Below are 17,937 nucleotides of genomic sequence, written 5' to 3'. Positions count from 1 at the left end.
AATCCAGCCCTCACTCTGAAACTAGGGAACTCAGTCCTTAAATAACTGTTTGGGAGGCATATTAAAGACTGAAAGATCTGTGTGAACCTCTGTCCTAGCAACTAAATGTGGAAAAGGTTTTATTCTATCTGGAAGCAGACCAACAGTGAGCCCTAAATAGAAGCAGCTTAAGGGCTCAAAAGACTCCATAATTAGGTCTCTGCTTCATCTAAATGCACACGACAAAATTCTAGAATTGCTGAAGGTCTGCCTCACCTCTTTTTACTCTTATCTGTGAAATGAGAGCCAGCTTGTAGGAAGAAAACCAAGGTAGGGCCCTGTGAACAAGGTGACCATGAGCAAGTCACCTCACTTCTCTTTCTTCACTTCTCTTACATTGTTGATTTCAAGCCTGTGGTGCATAAATTGTAACGCAGCAAGCTGCATCATCTTGGAGATGGGCATTCTACATTTGTCCGAGCAGAGCTGTTGCCATCAAGGCCAGAAGTTCAGAATTTGCAATTCTGATGAATAATTGAGGCAATGAGCATTATAACTACACTCTGGTCAGATTCAAATATGTTGTGCAGATTCTACAGTGGAAACTCGAAGTCCTTTAGCATGAGAGCAAGGCACTATTCTAACAGTCACAACCCCTGACATTGGGTGGTCTTAATTCATACCCTTTAAAATAATGTCCAAACTGCTGTACTATTCTGAACTCACCAGACAATCTGCTGCAGTACTGTGCAGAATCTACAGCACAGATGATTGGAAACGGCAGCTGGCAGTTAACTCTAACACCAGTGAGTATTGGTCATTTTCATAATCCCATTCTACAAGGCTCTCTGCCAAAGTTGTCAAGGGTATCATGTTTTATCTGATGACAGTAATTATTTTCACACCGATGATAAAAACTGCGCTGAGCAGCATGTGATTCACATTTCATTCACTCACCATTTACCCATTCAATGATACAGCAGACACTATTCTAATCCTTGGCAATAAAAAGATTATAGAAAATACCTATGGTAAGGAGCCTATTGTTTAGTTGGAAAAACAAAACGCAAATCAGAAACCAAAATACCACAATCAGTGCCGTGAGAGAAGTAAACATACATCTAGGCTATGTAGAATTTCAGAGTTTTGTAGAAGTCCCATTATCTTTTGTTCCAAGCATGGACAATGGTAGTGATATCTTCTCCATCATATCAAAAATGATGGATTTGTGGGATAAAAGACCTTTCACATTTCATTTATCTGACATCCATGTGGATGCAGACAGTAAAGACAGTGCAATTTGAATTCCCATTGTTACATTCCTGGAACATTTCTCCAAAGAGTCTTATATTTACTACTGAAATCCATACAATATACAACCTGTGTACACCAAGCAAGTCCTTTAGGCAGTGTTTGATATCCAATTCCAGTGTGTGTTTTTTTTTTTCCAGCCACAAAAGGTAAAATACTTCTGTGTACTTCATTGCACACAGAAGAAAAAGGACAAAAAAAAAGATTTTCCGGGTTTCTGGATTCACCATTATAGAATGCTTTCTAGAAACAAAAGCTTGTGTCAATGCAAGATTATGCCACTGTTTCTTGCAACACCAATCTGTTGCAAGATTGGTGCAATGCTTCTCTGTACTATTGCCAACTGACATCAGTTAAGCTCCACTCAGGAGAAGCACTATCTGTAAAAAAAGGACCCAGCTTTAGGGGTGGAAGAGACTATACAAGTACCCTATCTTTGGTCTTCTCATTTTTCAATTTGTACTGGATCATTCTTGAAGGACATTTTTCTATGCTTTAATAGGAATACTTCTGTGATGATTAATTTTTGTTTGTTTGTTTTCTTGAGACAGGTTCTCACTGGGTAGCCAGGCTGGCCTGGAACTCAAGAACCTCCTGTTTTTACCCCCAAGTGCTGGAATAAGTGGCATGAGCCACCACACCCAGCTTGTGATGGTTAATCTTGATTGTCAACTTGATTAGGTTGAGATGCCTAAAAGATTAGTAAAGCATACTTCTGGTGTGTCTGTAAAGGTGGTTCCAGAGAAGATTGCTATGAGACAGTAACTGAGGGGGAAAGACTTTCCTTGAATGTGGGCAGCACTGTCCAACAGGCTGGGGGCCTTGATGGAATAGAAAAGGAAAAAGAGGACATGAGCCAGCATGTGCAAACTCCATTCTTCCTGAGAGCTCATCCATTGCTGTCGTCATTGCCCATGGATATCAGACCCTGGCTTCTTCAGCCTCTTAACAAAGACTCGTGCCAGTGACTCGCCAGGGAACTCCTAAACCTTAAGCCTCAGACTGGGGCTGCATCACTGGTCCCACCTGTCCTGAAGCTTCCATCTTCTTAGACTGGGCAGCTACTGGGTTCTCTGGCTCTTTAGCATGCGGACAGCCATGGCTGGATAACCCAGCCCTCAATTAGTGTAAGTCAACTTGATATGGGGTAGGCAAGTAGAAAGGGAATAACAACAACACAAAGGAGCCAGGGACTAGGTGCAGTACCATATCCAGGCACATTTTGCCAAACATCTTACTCTACCATTGTCCTAGAGTAATGGCTGACTACAGTTGAGACTACTTTCTTAGTAAAGTGGCCAAGATTCCCAGGCAATGACTTCAATTCTAGTACTTCCCCAATTCTAGAGGTTAGTAGTGACCTCATTTACAAAACATTACAGTTTTTTGTTTCATGCATTCATCTCCCCTCAAATCACCATCTTAGCTCTGAGGATACCTTATTAGATAAACTACTCCCCACTCCTTCGATTCTTGGAAATGCTCTCCTATTTCCTGGAAAACTCCACAATTATGTATACATCCTTAGCATAACAGTTAGTGTAACCACTAAATCCTATCCTTAAAAGTGTCTAAGACTGGGAGCTCTGACACTTGACTGCTTGATGAAGTTGCTTAGTCAAGTGGTATGCCCTCAGTTTCCTTTGGGAAACCATTTATAATCACTTTTGCCTTAATAAAATCTAGTTTTTGCTTAAATAAATATGCTCTGATAAAGATTCCCCTGTATGTCTGTCCCTAAATTCTTGGGTGAGACCAAGCACTTGTCATCCATCACCCCTGACAAATCTAACAAGTCCCCTTTTATAATTATATATCTATTCTATTAGTTCTATTTCTCTAGAAAACCCTGAGTAATACATCCTCTTAAATCACTGCATGAATCTAAGAATGTCTTGCTGGTACTGACAATCATGCACTGCCCAGAAGTTATAAAAATCAACACCAAGCTGGCAGAATGACTCAAGTGGGAGAGCACCTGCTTAGTAAGCATGAGGCCCTGAGTTCAAACCCCAGTACCACCAAAAAAAAATAAAAATCAACACCAAATGCTACTACTATACACCTGCAGTAATGCAGACCCACTTCAACTTATGGACTGAATGTTGAATTTCTACTACAATTCATACATGGAGGCTCTAACTTCCAGAAGGAGCTCCCAAGGAAGTAATTAAAGTTGCAAGAGGTCATAATGATAGGACCTTGATCCAACAAACAGGCTTAGTATCTTTATAAGATGAGTCATCAGAAAGTTTCCTTCCTAGCTCTCCCCATGCACAGGCCCTGGCAGGAAGGCCATGGGCACACACTGAAAAGGTAGTCATCTGCAACCTAGCAGGAAAGCCCCTACCAAACTCCACCTTTGTAATGGTAAGAAAATAAATTTCTATTGTTTAAGACACCCAAATTGTGTTATCTTGTTCTAGATGCCCAAGCAGAATAATATAAGAGATAAATATTGATTCAGGATCCCTATTAGCCTGAATCTTAAACTATGTGCTACAGAGATGTTCAGAACAAGGAGTGTTCACTAAGGAGCCAAGAGCAAGATGGGTCTCTGAGGCAATGAAGTACAGGCATTTCTTTGAGACCATTACTAAAGGGAAAGTATCAGTTTGGAATCAATTTTGATTGATGTCATGTGGTCTCCACTCCCACAAAATTGTAAAAGTATTAGACCTATTTTCTCTCAAGCCAATTAGCTTAGAAATTTTAATTACACCTGTGACAAATTCAGCAAAGCAGAGTGAAGAGGCATGACAATTCTCTAGCCATGACCACTTAACCTGGAGCCATGAAAAGGGTTTATCCTACAAACATAATGTGTACATGGTATTTAAAAGGGAAGCCCATGTTAGTAATAAATATGGTTATTTTCTTCTTATTTCATATTTTAAACATTCTTTTTCCTTGAGTTTTTGGAATTAGCTACATAGTCATCTTAGTTCTCAATCATAACCAAAAAAAAAAAAAAAAATTCCCTACACAGCTCATTCTATACCTGTTTCCAGCTACCAACCTTGCTGATTTTCTCAATTCTATATGCAAGCACTTAAGTTTCTCTCTCTCACTCTCTCTCTCTTTCCTCTTTTTGACCAACTAATACAATATTTTTAGTACTCATAATAATCATGTTTGGTTGAAAATTTGTCAATATTTTTCATAATTTTTAATGTGAAAGTGTTAATGTCCATTTAAAATAAAATACAAAGGTAAAAAAACAGTGTTTTTGCTTAATGTATTTCTCTTTCTATATACTTATGTCAAGTGATATAGTAGCCAGGTTGGTTCTTAATTACATGATAGTAAAGAGAATAGCAAGACTGCAACATCATCAGCCAGGCAATGTTTGGCCATATACAGTAACACTTCTCGAATGATGCTGATAGGAAAGGTACAGGTTTCTACTACTGTGAGATTCTTTACTAAGCTGGTGACAACATGCCATCCACACTGCTCCACACTGGATCACGAGCGGTATCAGAGTCCTGGTCACTGACTCTGAACACCACTTGTTTGTTTGTTCGTTTGTGTGTTTCGACTCCACTGTTAGCTTTTCCTGAACAATGGTATAAAAAACATTAAATCAATTTATGAATCAGATGCGAGCTCATGTCATCTATCTTTCTTCTTCTCTATTAAAATGAACACACTAGGGAGAGCACATATGGGAGATATAGAAATAGGTAGAAAACCCAAAACATGAAAGCGTTTGATGTACCCACTCCAGAAGAGCTAATACAGAAACCTTAAAGCAACAGAGGTTATCATGAGAAGGGGATCAGGAACCAGTGTAAAGATCAGTTAGAAATGAATCAACATGGGTTATAACACATGTACATGAAAGCAATGCTAGGAATATTTCTGTGTAGTGATCCTCAACTCAACTAGCAAGAACACTTTGTCTTCCTTATTATGCTTGTCTCTTTTCTTCAACAAAACTAGTGATGAAGGCAGACCAGTACCTGCCTGGAACTGAGGGGGAAAGGAGGGAGAAGGTAGGAGAGGGGGGCAGGGTGGAGAAATGACCCAAACAATGTATGCACATGTGAATAAATAAATAATATAAATAAATAAATAAATAAAATGAACATGCTCAAGTAATGAATTTTACTCACCGTCTTCCACAAAAGGCTTTTAATCTAAGTTAAATAGTAGATATACTACAATAAGAGATTCAAAGATCTTGGATTTGAGACCCAACTTTGCCACTAACTAGTTAAGTGAACTTGAAAAAGTCAGTTTTGGGGGGTCTCAATGTTTTCATCAATGAGAAAATAAATTGAAATTGGTGATCTGCAATATCCTTGCTTTTCCTAGAACATTCCTCTCTTTGAAATAAAATCCTAACTCCAGTGCTGTAGCCTCCCTCGAAGCCTTCCCTGTGTCCTCCCCTGAGATAAGTTAGATTCAACAACTTTATGGTCCCTGTATCACTGAATGTAACCTTCCCATAGCAGTTAACTGGACCTGTTGTACTCTCCCATTATTCTGTAAGCTCCCCAAGATCAGGCACTGGGCCTTTTGCCTCCATGACCCTGTAATTGTTAGTATGAACCTTGCAGATGTATACTGAATACACAGTGAGTCAGCCAATACTTTCTGTGCCACACTTCAACAAAGTGTCACATCAGAAGAGGCAAAGAAAATAGAAAATAAAACTCCTCACTCATCCTATTTAAGCAGTCAATCTGGAGGAAAATATGTTCTTGCTATCTTGAAAGTGAAGAAAATATTCAGAAATAATTCAAAAATCTCAGCCATGCTTAATGTAGCCTTAAGTGCTAATGTAACATTTATTTTAAGCTTCAAGGAAATGGAATTCTCTTGACAGCCTCATGGACAAATATGCCCACCAATTTTTAAATGGTTCATTGTCTTATACTCATAAAATATAATGTCTTAAGTCTCAGCGTCTTTTATGGAGAAAAAAGATCCAATGAAATTACCAACATATCTGGGAATTTAAGGAACACTGAAAATACAGATGTCTTACTAGCCTTTCTAAATGGTGCACTGTTGGTATTAAAATCTACCCCCATGTAGAATGACTCACTAGGAAGTTTCATAGAATCAGTATGGGGTTATACACTTGTGTATGACCTACTGCAGCCTAAGAATATAAAACAACCTTGGCAAGAGAAAAGGAACATGGGTGAAGTCTGGGGAAAACCAGGCACAAGCTTCCATGGATCGTCTCCCTGATTCCTCCAGCAAAAGTTCTGACAACACATTGTGAAATGTTGTCTACCATGGAAATTCATTAGCAACTCTCTGCCCAAAATGTTTTACTGAGACTGGTCATATAAGTATCCTCTGCCTGGAATGCACCAAAATTCTACACTGCTGAAAAGAAAGGTATTCGGCCTAAATCACATTGTTTAAATAAGCAGTTTAAGCATAGCGAGGCATTCTTATCAGTCAGGACAATGGGAGTCATCCTGAAAACAAAGTCCCACAGGCAAATTATGTAAATATGTCTCCCAAAGGCCAATGGTCATGCCTACCAGGTTCACTCTTTTTTTATACATAAACAAATGAATAACAACTAAATGGAATGAGGAGAAATGCAATTGCTTTACAAGCCCAAGGAAAATCCTTTGGAATATTATCACCTGCTCGAGATATGCTACTTATCGTCTTTGACCTAGACTGAGGGACGATCCTCAATTCAGTACACACCATTTTCTCCCAGGAAATGGTATCTTGAACTGGTTAAATAAAAAAAAACGCATAACTATAATCTACAAGTCTGCTGCTCTCTCATGCCTTTTCTAAATATGCTTAAACTTATTGTAAACTGTAGAATTGTGTTATTATTGAAAAACATACACCGACCAGTTGTTTGACACTACTCAGTGTAGGCTGTGATTCTCATCCATGGGACTTAACCTCCTCGGTTTAGGGAAGCCTGTGGACCTCTTCTCAGGACAGTTGCTTTAAATACAAAAAATAAAATCCACAAAATTGTAAAGAAACATTATGGTGAAATCTAGTTATCAAAATATTTTAAATTAACTTATAATATAATAATCTATGTGTTTCTTTATTAACACAGCAATATCTAGCAGTAAACCCAGTAACTAGTATAATTTTTAAATAGCAATAAGCATAAACAACATTTTTTGAATGTAACACATCTCATATATTATGAAAGTATCTGTGATTTACTTTGGCACTTCTAATAACACTGTAGTTGGTTATCAAGCTTTATAGTTGATGGAAAAGCAAAACTTCAGTGATAAATGAAGTAAGGGCTGGTGGAGTGGCTCAAGTGGTAGAGTGCCTACCTAGCAAGCCTGAGGCCCTCAGTTTAAATTCCAGTGCCACAACAATAAAAAGAAAAAAATTAGATAAAATAAGACATAATAATTTTGTTATGAAAATTTACAGACCATAGGTAAAAACATTTCAGGTTTCTGGTACTGTGGATCAGGGGTTCCTTAAATCACTTAATTTAGGTCATAACCTATTAGGACAAAGGCAAGCAGCCTTCATTTTTTCTTGTTTCTTTGTTTTGTTTTGAGCACAGAATTTTTAAAAATAAATAATCAGACTAACGTGATTTCACATAAAAATTCATACAGCTGGCTTCTCTGGAAAAATAAATATGAAGATCAAGCAATACCAGGCTGGCATTCCAGCCAAGTAGTATACAACTGGACTGAGCAGACTGCCCTTTTACCTACAATGTGAACTCTGCAAGCCTCACTTCACTCCTGTAAGCTATCTGCCTTGTCTATAGCAATCTCGTATGTACTGTATTTTCTGCTTAATAATACCCCTCTGGCTGGAAGCAAGTAACACAGATTTGCTTCCTAAAAAAAAGGAGAGAATTCTATTTGTACCCACATTGTTGTCCTGTCTAACTTCTGGTCGTGTACTTTCAGCAGTTGACACATTTAAGGCCCATAAGCAACTATCTAATCCCAAATGTGATGGAATTTGGAGGTTTTTAGGTTTAGATGAGGGCACAAGAATAGGGCCTTTATAATGGCAGTAGTATCTTTGTAAGAAGAGACATCAGAGAGTTTGCTTCCTACCTCTCCCACCATAAAATAGGACACAATTTGAAGGTGGTTATCTGCAAGCCAGGAGAAAGCCTTCACCAGGGAATCAAACTGGCCAGTTACTTCCTAACATCCAGAACTACAGAAAATATATTCTTATTACTTAAGTCAGCCATTCTGTGGCATCTTGTTGACTGACTAAGGCAGCTGCTTTCACACTATACAGCAAAGTCAAGATGTTGAGATTGGCACATAAATACTACAATTTTTACTGTCTTGTCTTTGAGAGCTTGTTTGAAGGTTCTACCAGGGAGCATAGGTACTTATATACCCTTGACCGAAGAATGGTCCTCATTTATTAGGGATGGTCAGCCTCTTTGACCAAGCATGCAGCCTCGGGAAGGATGCACATGGAGTGGTGAGGGAGGAAGGGGACACCCACCTAGCCAGCCAGATCAAACAAATCAACCCTGGCAATCAATGGGGTGACAGGTGTCACAGCCAAATCACCCTTACATCCACTGTCTTGTTCTTGACATAAAAACGTTTACCAACTCCTGCTCTAATTAGCAGAATTTTTATGCAGACAAGTTTAAGGATGGCTATGGAACTATGTTTGCATAGCAAGGATTTCATTTTCCTTAATGGAGATGGAGACAGGCAGTTAAAGAACTATCCCATTCTTCTCTGTTACAGTCACTGAAAAACATACCCTATAAAAACCTCTTTCCTGGGCCACTGGAAAAGCTTATGTGGTCAGAGCTGGAATCTACTATGGCTGAGAAGTTGGTTTCAAGGTCTACTCCTCATACCTACTAGGAGCAAGTCCTTAATCAATAGCATATGAGATCAATAGCATACTAAGGTTATAATTCCAGTTACACAATTCATAACAAATGTTCAGTGCAATAATGCTAACAATAATAGCAATAAGAATGAAAATTGTATTAACTGGGGAATAAGGTAAATGAGTGGATGACAAACTATAAATTTTTGGAAGTGGAAGATGGTTGTGGAAGAAAGTGCAGCTTTTTGACAAGCTAACGCAACATAATGTAATCTATAAAAATATAGATTTCAGAATGAGAGATTGGTACAAATTCTAACTCTGACCCATAAGTTATTTGGTAACGTTGTATCCCGATCTCAGAGCCTCAACTTCCTCATGGATGAAATGGAGATTATACTGCCCTTCTTGGGTTATCATGTTTAATAAAATTATAATATGCCAAAATGCTGGAGTTGCTTGCTGTATAAAACAGACCCTCAAAATGCTACTTAATATTACTAATTATTTAAAGTCATTTTTCTCAGTTTTCTCTTTTACCTTTTTTTTTCTTTTTTGCTTAGAATAAAGTGACACTGGCTGAAAATACACCCTGTTCCCACAATTTGCCAAGCTCTTGAAACAATCCATTAAGAACCAAAGGGCTGGACTTATAAAAAAAAAGATGACACGAGTTATAACAGGGAACATCTTATAAAGGGAAGAAACCCTTTGATGTAACACTGGTACCTTCAGAAGACAGGAACGTTTTGCCAGAGCCTATTAAGAAATAAAGAAATAAAAATAAAATAACAGAAAAAAAACCCAAACCTTGAGTTTTCGTCTCTAGCTTGTTTTCCTGTCGGAGGAAGCCATGCTGGTATGTGTCCCCAACACTCGTCCATAACCAATGAAGTGTGTGAGAGAAAAAGAGTCAACAGAGCTCATTGTGAAGAATCAACATTTATTTTCTGCTAGTGATTTAATTGTCCCTTTTGAATCCATGCATTGTAAATACTAGTTGGTTATTTAATACTAATCCCTCTGGCCCAGAGTTTCCTCATACGTGTTGATGGGGAAATAACTGCCTGCTTAATTTCACAGGAATATTGAGGACAATGACAAATAAGATATGTCCTGAAGAACATAACGATGATGGGTAGGGGCTTGGGTAATCTTGCAGAATGAGAGAAGATTCCAAATTCAGCAAATTTTAGGTTATAGAAGATACAGTAAGAATAAAGAGTGTCAAATATCTAAGTCTGCTGAGATGAGGTACTTATTGCAGAAGCAGCATGTAATCTAAAGGGACACCATGCTCTCAACAAACAAGCAAGAAAGTTGTGTATTTAGCTCATATTTGGACCCCACTCCCACATCCATCATTGCTTTAATGTTCAATTGTTTGTGTTTCACATAATATTCACCCTTGAAGTTTCTTGTGCACAGGGGCTCTGGGTTTAGACTATGTGCTTTCTACAGCTTCTTACTTGTCGCAAAAGTTCTGGATATCCAGTGACTTCCTGTTACCTGAAGTATAGAGTACTGTTCGACTATAGCTCAGATGTTGTGATGCAGCCACTGAGAGTCCCGTCTTCCCTTGGAACCCTGACATCACATTCATTTAATTATGTTCATTTCTGTGTTGATACAGTATGGATGTTAATTTGTCTCTTGCCTTCATTGTTTTCATCCATATTAACTACAAGGAAGGTTATTATTTAAGGATCAGTGGAATGGAAGGATTGTTAGTTCAAAATACTTCACTACAGACAGACAATCATTTTAGATGAAATTCCTTAGTGCTGTTATCCAAACATGTATTTCATTTTTGGCAATAAAAGAGCTGGAACCAATGCCCAATGACCTATAAATCAGAGCTAGGAGATTTCTTTATGCAAATTAAACTTGTGTCACATTCATCAATAAAAAAGAAAATGGTAATGAAGATTAAATTTGCAGCAGCAGTACAAAGTAAAGGATTCCTATACCTATTGTAGGATATGTCAGTTGGGCTAATTAATTTTTGAGATAGTGTTCTTTGAAGGAATTAATGGAGAGTAAGCTTTGTGAATTGATTAAAAAATGAGAAAGGTTTAAAAGACATTGTGAATGTAAAATAGGCAACCAGCTTGATTGACCTTACCAGCTTTAAAGAAATCCACACAATAAAGTAAAAGACACTGCTGCTCATTTTATGATAATACTATAACTGTATCATAGTTGAGTTCACAGCTCATTTGTGTCTCTTCCAATCTGTTTTTCATTTTGCATCCTAAATAATAAAAACTCAAATATTTATTCACATAATCAGAGTGTCCCTTAAAAAATAAATAAAATGTAAATAAAGGAAAAGAAAATTATATCACTCTACACATTGATGGGAATGTATTACAGCAAAATGAAGTCAATTCCATTCCTCAGTCAATGGAGCATAACGTACTAACCCTCTGGAAACCAATAAGGAAAAGTAGATCCAGACAACATACCCGCTTCCTTAGATTGCACGTGAGAGTGAGATTCCTTGAGAATGAATTTGCAAAAGCTGTATAAAAGTCGAGGACTTTGAGCAAGGCTTCTCGCTTGATGATGTGCAGGTCACAGTACGTCAGTGCCCGGACATTGGCACAGGCATGAGCAAGGGTGGTTTCCTTCCAGAAAATGTCTCCAAATACATCACCTTTTCCTGGAAAACAGTATAAGACTCATATTCAGGTATTTATAACAGTTCCCAGCATAGCCATCTTTGTTACTCAGTATCATGTGTAGTATTGATTGTGTAGCATCATTTAGAGCTGAGGGTATAAAACCCACCTGTATACACATAATAACACACAACACTTTTACACAATGAGTAAAGTAACATCACCCAGAAATCAGCTCTTGATAGAAATTTGGAGTGTCATTCAATAGAGAAGTTAAAAACCTCATTTTAGCAAATAAGTTGTCTTCTGCCACCTTAACTTCTATTCTAGAAGAAGCAAAGCTGACTCCTTAGTTATATCCTTTCCCATGTTCCTTCTGTAAAAAGTGACAACGAAATACAATACACAATGACCCACTGCTACAAGCTTTATAAATACAGAACTGTTGCCACATTATTCCATAACAAGGATTATGATCCAAGACAATGAAAACTTGGCATGTCCAAGGCCTTAAAGGAAAGCCTAGCTTTTTCAAAGTCTCCACCTCAACAAACCTTACACAGGACCTCAGGGTCCAGTCCAAAAGGTCTCCATTCACAATTTCCAAGGTCAAGAAACTGAGTTGAATAAACATGGAGGTACAAATGTGTTATCTCATAAGTTTGCTGTACTATAGTTAAATACATATGTCTTTGTTTTGGTAGTACTGAGGTTTGAACTCAGGGTCTTACACTAGGTAGTCAGATGTGCTGTCACTAGAGCTACACCTCCAGCCTTTTTTGCTTTAATTCTTTTTTGTATAAGGTCTTATTATGCCCTGGTTGGTCTGGGCCACAATCCACCTATTTTTGCTTCCTACTGTAACTGGGATGACAGGTGTGCACCATCACATCCAGTACTACTGGTTAAGATAGGGTTTTGCTAACTTTTTTGCCAGACTCACCTAAAACTGTGATCCTCCTGATCTCCACCTTTCAAGTAGCTAGGATTATACAAGCGAGCCACTATGCCCAGCTAGATATCTTTTCAAAATTCTAGACATCACCTATTCACTTCAGAGCATGATCCATTGCAGAATTCAAGCATCACCATAAAGATCAGTTAGAGATGAATCAACTTGGGTTGTAACACATTTGTACATGAAAGCAATGCTAGGAATCTCCCTGTTAACTCAACTTTCAAAAACACTTTGTCTTCCATATTATGTTTATGTCTTCTCTTCAACAAAATTAGAGATAAGGGCAGAACAGGTTCTGCCTGGAAGTGGGGGGAGGAGGGGACAGGCTGGGAGAGGGGGGGAGGGAGGGGGGAGAAATGATCCAAACAATGTACGCACATGTGAATAAAGAAAAAAGAATAAAGAATAAAGAAAAAGAAGGGAGTACTTCTTGCCCAAGTAAAGGGAATGAGGAAAAAAGTCTCAAAAACTTTTCTGCTGAGGCAATTCCCTAAGAACTCCAGGCTCCTGAAGTGCAGTCAACTGGATTCTTCTGCTTCTGGGGAAGGGATAGGCAAAAGGAATGTACCCAACTGGGAAAAATTTTCCTACCCACACTGTGTCAATTTATTCTCTCTATTCTCTAGCTATAAATATGAGCAAATATCTATTTTCTTGATGCGGATTAAAATCAGAGCAAGCAGGGGAAAAGGAAGAATGCTATCTTACAATTCTTGAGGATAATTACATAGGAAAGAGAAGATAGTATAACCAAAGAAATGAAAGAGAAGCAGACAGAGGCAAAGAGGTCATTGTTACTCTTTCTATACTTCTTTTTCCTTAAAGATACACCCCAGCCCTTCAAATATTTATCTGTTTTGGAATCATGAGGAAACAAATCTATGATGTAAAAAAATAATTAGAAACTTGAATATTCATTCACAACAAACTTTATCCTCTGCTTCCCTTGCAAAACACTTGGAGAAAAATAGCAAAATTAACAAATGTAGATAATTCTACTCCCAACATCAGAATTCATGTCACATAATACACAATACTAATTGTTTCATGGCATATAATGTCAATAAATGATATGTAATATATAAGATGTATATTAATCTAATCAATCATTTCAAAATATGTTTGCTTTATCTAGCTCTTTGTCTCCTAATAGGAATTCAATTCACACAAACTTTTATGACACTTCTGGGAGGATAGTCATCTTGTAAATCAACAAATTAGTTTACCAGATGCACCAAAACAGGCTAATGTCCTTCTCAAAGCATATTATGCACATTTACACAATCTGCAGAAATCCCAGATTGTGGAGGTGTGGGATTATGCATGGATGAGCCAACAGAGAAGTGCCTCTTTTTTTTCCTTTTGCACACATTTAGTGTAGGCACTCCTACCATTCTCATGACTATAGACTATTTGATGCTGGTTTTTAGGTCAGCTCCTGCTGGGTGCAAGTAGTCTCAGCTATAAACATTTTAGAGCTTGAGCGAACTAATCTCCCTCAAAATCCTAAAATAGTAGAAAAGCTCACATTCCACATGAAAGTTGTTGTTTGGTCTATTTATATTTTCTCAGTTCTTTGCATCAAGCCTCATGAAGTTATTTCAGTGTTGAACCACAGGAAATGAGATTGTAAGATAGAAGTTAATGTTAAAGGTTCATATAGTAGGAAACTGAAAAATTTAAAGACTAAACATAGACAGAGTTATAATTAAAGAGTAATACAGACCATGGTATTCTTTGGGATTATGGCCCCTATGGGACTGACTTTGCAGCCTGATTTTTTTTAATTGTGAGATACATTATTTGGTTAGTTAATTACATGGATAAAATAAATCCATAGAGTTATCACAGTTATTCATCAGTCAGAATAGCTAACTAATATATCCAACAGGTTCTTAAAATATCATTTGAATTTTATTTAGGTGGTTTCCTGTGTTTATGGGGGTGTGACAACTATATATATGATTCAAATATCTTTATGTGCACGCACTCACCAAATAGCAGAGTTTTTAAAAAGTAGCATAGAGAAATGCTCACATGATATAAATAATAAAAGCAGACTATCAAAACATAATGCAGTATAATGTCACTTTATGTACCTCACAGGCCCCTAACTCACATATGTACACAAAACATGGAAGTAAATGCATTAAAATGGATTATAATATTAAAAATGGATTAAAAATGTTACATATTAATATATCATATAAAATGGTAAATATGTATGTACATACATACCATTTTCTTTACCCATTCATCCATCAACAAGACACTTGGCTTGTTGTGAATAATGCTACAATGGACACAGGACTGCAGACATTTTTATGCATGTGATCATATCCAGAAAAGAGATTGTTGGCACATATTATAGTTCTACTTTTTAAATCTCTTTAGGAGTACCCACACCATTTGCCATGATGATTGCACAATCTACCTTCCTACCTAGTACATACTACAGTTTCCTTTCTACACATCCTCGCCAACATTTGCTGTCTGCTGAATTGATTTTATAATAGCTACCCTAACAGCTCTGAGATAATATGTTGTAACAATTTTGCTCTCCATTTCCCTGATAATAATGTAGAGAACTTTTCCAAGTGCCTACATACCTGTTTTTATTATTTTTGGTTTTGTTTTTTGTTTGTGGCACTGAAATTTAAACTCAGGGTCTCACACTTGCCAGGCAGGTGCTCTAACACTTGACCCACTCCACCAGTCCTTTTTTTGTGTTGAGTATTTTTGGAGATGGGTCTCACTTTTTGCCCAGGCTGGGCTTGAACCACAATCCTCCTGATCTCTGCCTCCTGACTGGGTAGGATTACAAGCCCAAGCCATCAGTGCCCAGCCCTATTGGCCATTTTTAGGTCTTCTTTAGAGAAATAGCTGTTCAAATCCTTTACCTTACTTTTTAACAGGGTTGTGTGATTTTGTTTATTTGTTTGTTTGGCTATTGAGTTGTAAGAGTTCTTTATAAATTTTTAAATATTACCTTCTTTTTAGGCATGAGGTTTGCAAATATCTTTCTTCAGTCCAAGGATGTCCCTTACATTTTGTTGATCATTTTCTTTCCTGTATGGAAAGCTGTTAGTATGATGTTTTTGTAACTTGAGCTTTTGTTGTGATGTCCAAAAAAACCATTGACAAAACCAATGTCATACTTGACTGTATATCTTCGGATGTGTTTCTGGACTGCTTATTTTATTTTATTTGTCTATGCTTCTATTTTTAATGCCAATATTACACTGTTTGGGTGCCATGGCTTTGCAATATAATTTTAAATTAGCAACTGTTATGCCACCAACTTTGATTTTTTTTTTTACAGTATTGCTTGGGCCATTGAGGATTTTTGGTGTTTGTTTGCATGTATGGTTCCATACAAATTTTAGGATTTTTTTTTCTATTTCCATGACAATGCCCTTGAGATTTTCATAAGGACTGCATTTAAGCAATGTACTGCTTTGGGTAGGATGGACATTTGAACAATCTTAATTCTTGCAATCCAGGAGCACATAATATCTTTCCATTTATTTGTATCTTCTTCAATCTCTTTCATCAATGTTTTCAATGTACAGATCTTTTGTCTCCTTGGCTAAATTTATTCCTGAGAACTTTTAAATTTTACTTTATTTTATTTTATTTTATTTGTGACGCTAGGGATCAAGCCCAGGACCTTGCACAGGTTAGGCAAGTGCTCTACTAAGAGTTTTATTTTTTATGATATTGTAAATGGGATTTTTTTATGATTTCTTTTCAAGTGAGCCATTATTAATGCACAGAAATGTTACTGATGCGTGCATGTTGATTTTATACCCTTGAACTTTACTGAATTCATTTAGTAGCTCTGATAGTTATGTTGTGGAATCTTTGTGATTTTCTACAGATAGCATCATATAGTCTGCATATAGCGATAATTTAACTTCTTTCCTGAGCTGAACGCTTTTTTTCTGTCTGATTGCTCTTACTGGTACTTGCTATGCTGAATGTGAGTACAGAGAATGAACATCCCTCTGCTGTTAGTCAGCTTTTAGTCACTGTGACAAAATTCCTGAGACAAACAACATAAAGGAGGAAAGTCTATTTTGGCTCACAGTTTCAGAGGCTTCAGTTGATGGTCAGCTAGATCTAATGCCATGGTGAAGGGCATTTTGGAGCAAAGCATCCTACACTCAGGGCACTCAGGACAGGTCTTCCCCACTCTTGCTGTCCTACAACAGTCTCTGGAAATGCTTCACAGTGCACAGTTACACTTCACTAATCTCCTAGGTGTCTCTCAATCCAGCCAGTTAAGATTAACACCTGCCTTTCACCACATAGAAATGGAACAGCTTTCAGTTGTTTCCAGATGATTATGATGTCATCACTATTAGTCCTTCAAGCAGTATTTAAAGGAGTGCTCCAACCAGAAAGGAAAGGTTGAAAATTTCTATCATGAAAACATATGGAAGTATAAACACAGTGGCAGAAGTAGATGCATAGTCAAATCCAGAATATTCCATACCATAATGATTATGTGTAAATCTTTCACATTGCTAGTATGAAAATTAAGCATCAAAATGCTTAAAAGTAACTATAGCTACAATAGGTTGTTAAGGAATATACAAAATTTTTTAAAGTGTAAGTTTTGACTGCAAAAGTAAAAATTGTGTAGGGGGTAAAAGTCTAGAGTATTTGTTTGCAACTGAAGCTGTTATCAACTTAAAATAATCTATTATAGGTACCAGACATTTTATGTACATCCCATGGTAATTACAAAGTAAAATCTACAGCAGACACAGAAAAGAGAAAGAGAAAGGAATCAAAACTTAGCCCTACAGAAAATCAGCAGATCATAAAGGTGGAGAACAAGAGGCGAAGAAAGGAACAAATGAAAGAAAACCACCACAAAACAAATAACAAAATAGAAATAGTATCTATCAATAATGATCTTGAATACAAATGGATTAGTGCCTAACTGGATTTTTAACACAGATTCAGCTGTGTGCTGCCTACAATTGATCCATTTTAGTTTTAAGGACACATACAGGCTGAATGTAAAGGGATGGAAGTATATTCTAATAAATAGTTACCAAATTATATACAGTAGGTAAAACAGACTTCAAGCGAAAAACTGTCATAAGGCTCAGAGAGGGTCACCACTTAATGATAAGAATAGCACATAACAGTCGTAAATCTGTATGTGCTCAACAGTGACACACTAACGTCAGAAAGCAAATATTATGCACATGAAGGAAGAAGGAAGAAGCAAATATTGTGTTACTACAGGACTTT

At 37.2% G+C, this 17,937-nt stretch overlaps 1 protein-coding gene across 1 annotated transcript in view; it reads right to left on the bottom strand.

Annotated features, from left to right (window-relative positions):
• Positions 1-17,937, bottom strand: part of Kcnh5 (potassium voltage-gated channel subfamily H member 5) — a 337,490-nt gene that overhangs the window by 57,465 nt on the left and 262,088 nt on the right. The window contains exon 10 of the mRNA XM_074067833.1: positions 11,556-11,752. Within this exon, the coding sequence (XP_073923934.1) occupies positions 11,556-11,752 (197 nt within the window). The remainder of the gene's footprint in view (positions 1-11,555; positions 11,753-17,937) is intronic.

The sequence above is a fragment of the Castor canadensis genome, chromosome 3 (assembly GCF_047511655.1).
Source record: "Castor canadensis chromosome 3, mCasCan1.hap1v2, whole genome shotgun sequence".
Taxonomy (NCBI): Eukaryota; Metazoa; Chordata; class Mammalia; order Rodentia; family Castoridae; genus Castor; species Castor canadensis.
This window is presented reverse-complemented; position numbering and strand designations above follow the sequence as displayed.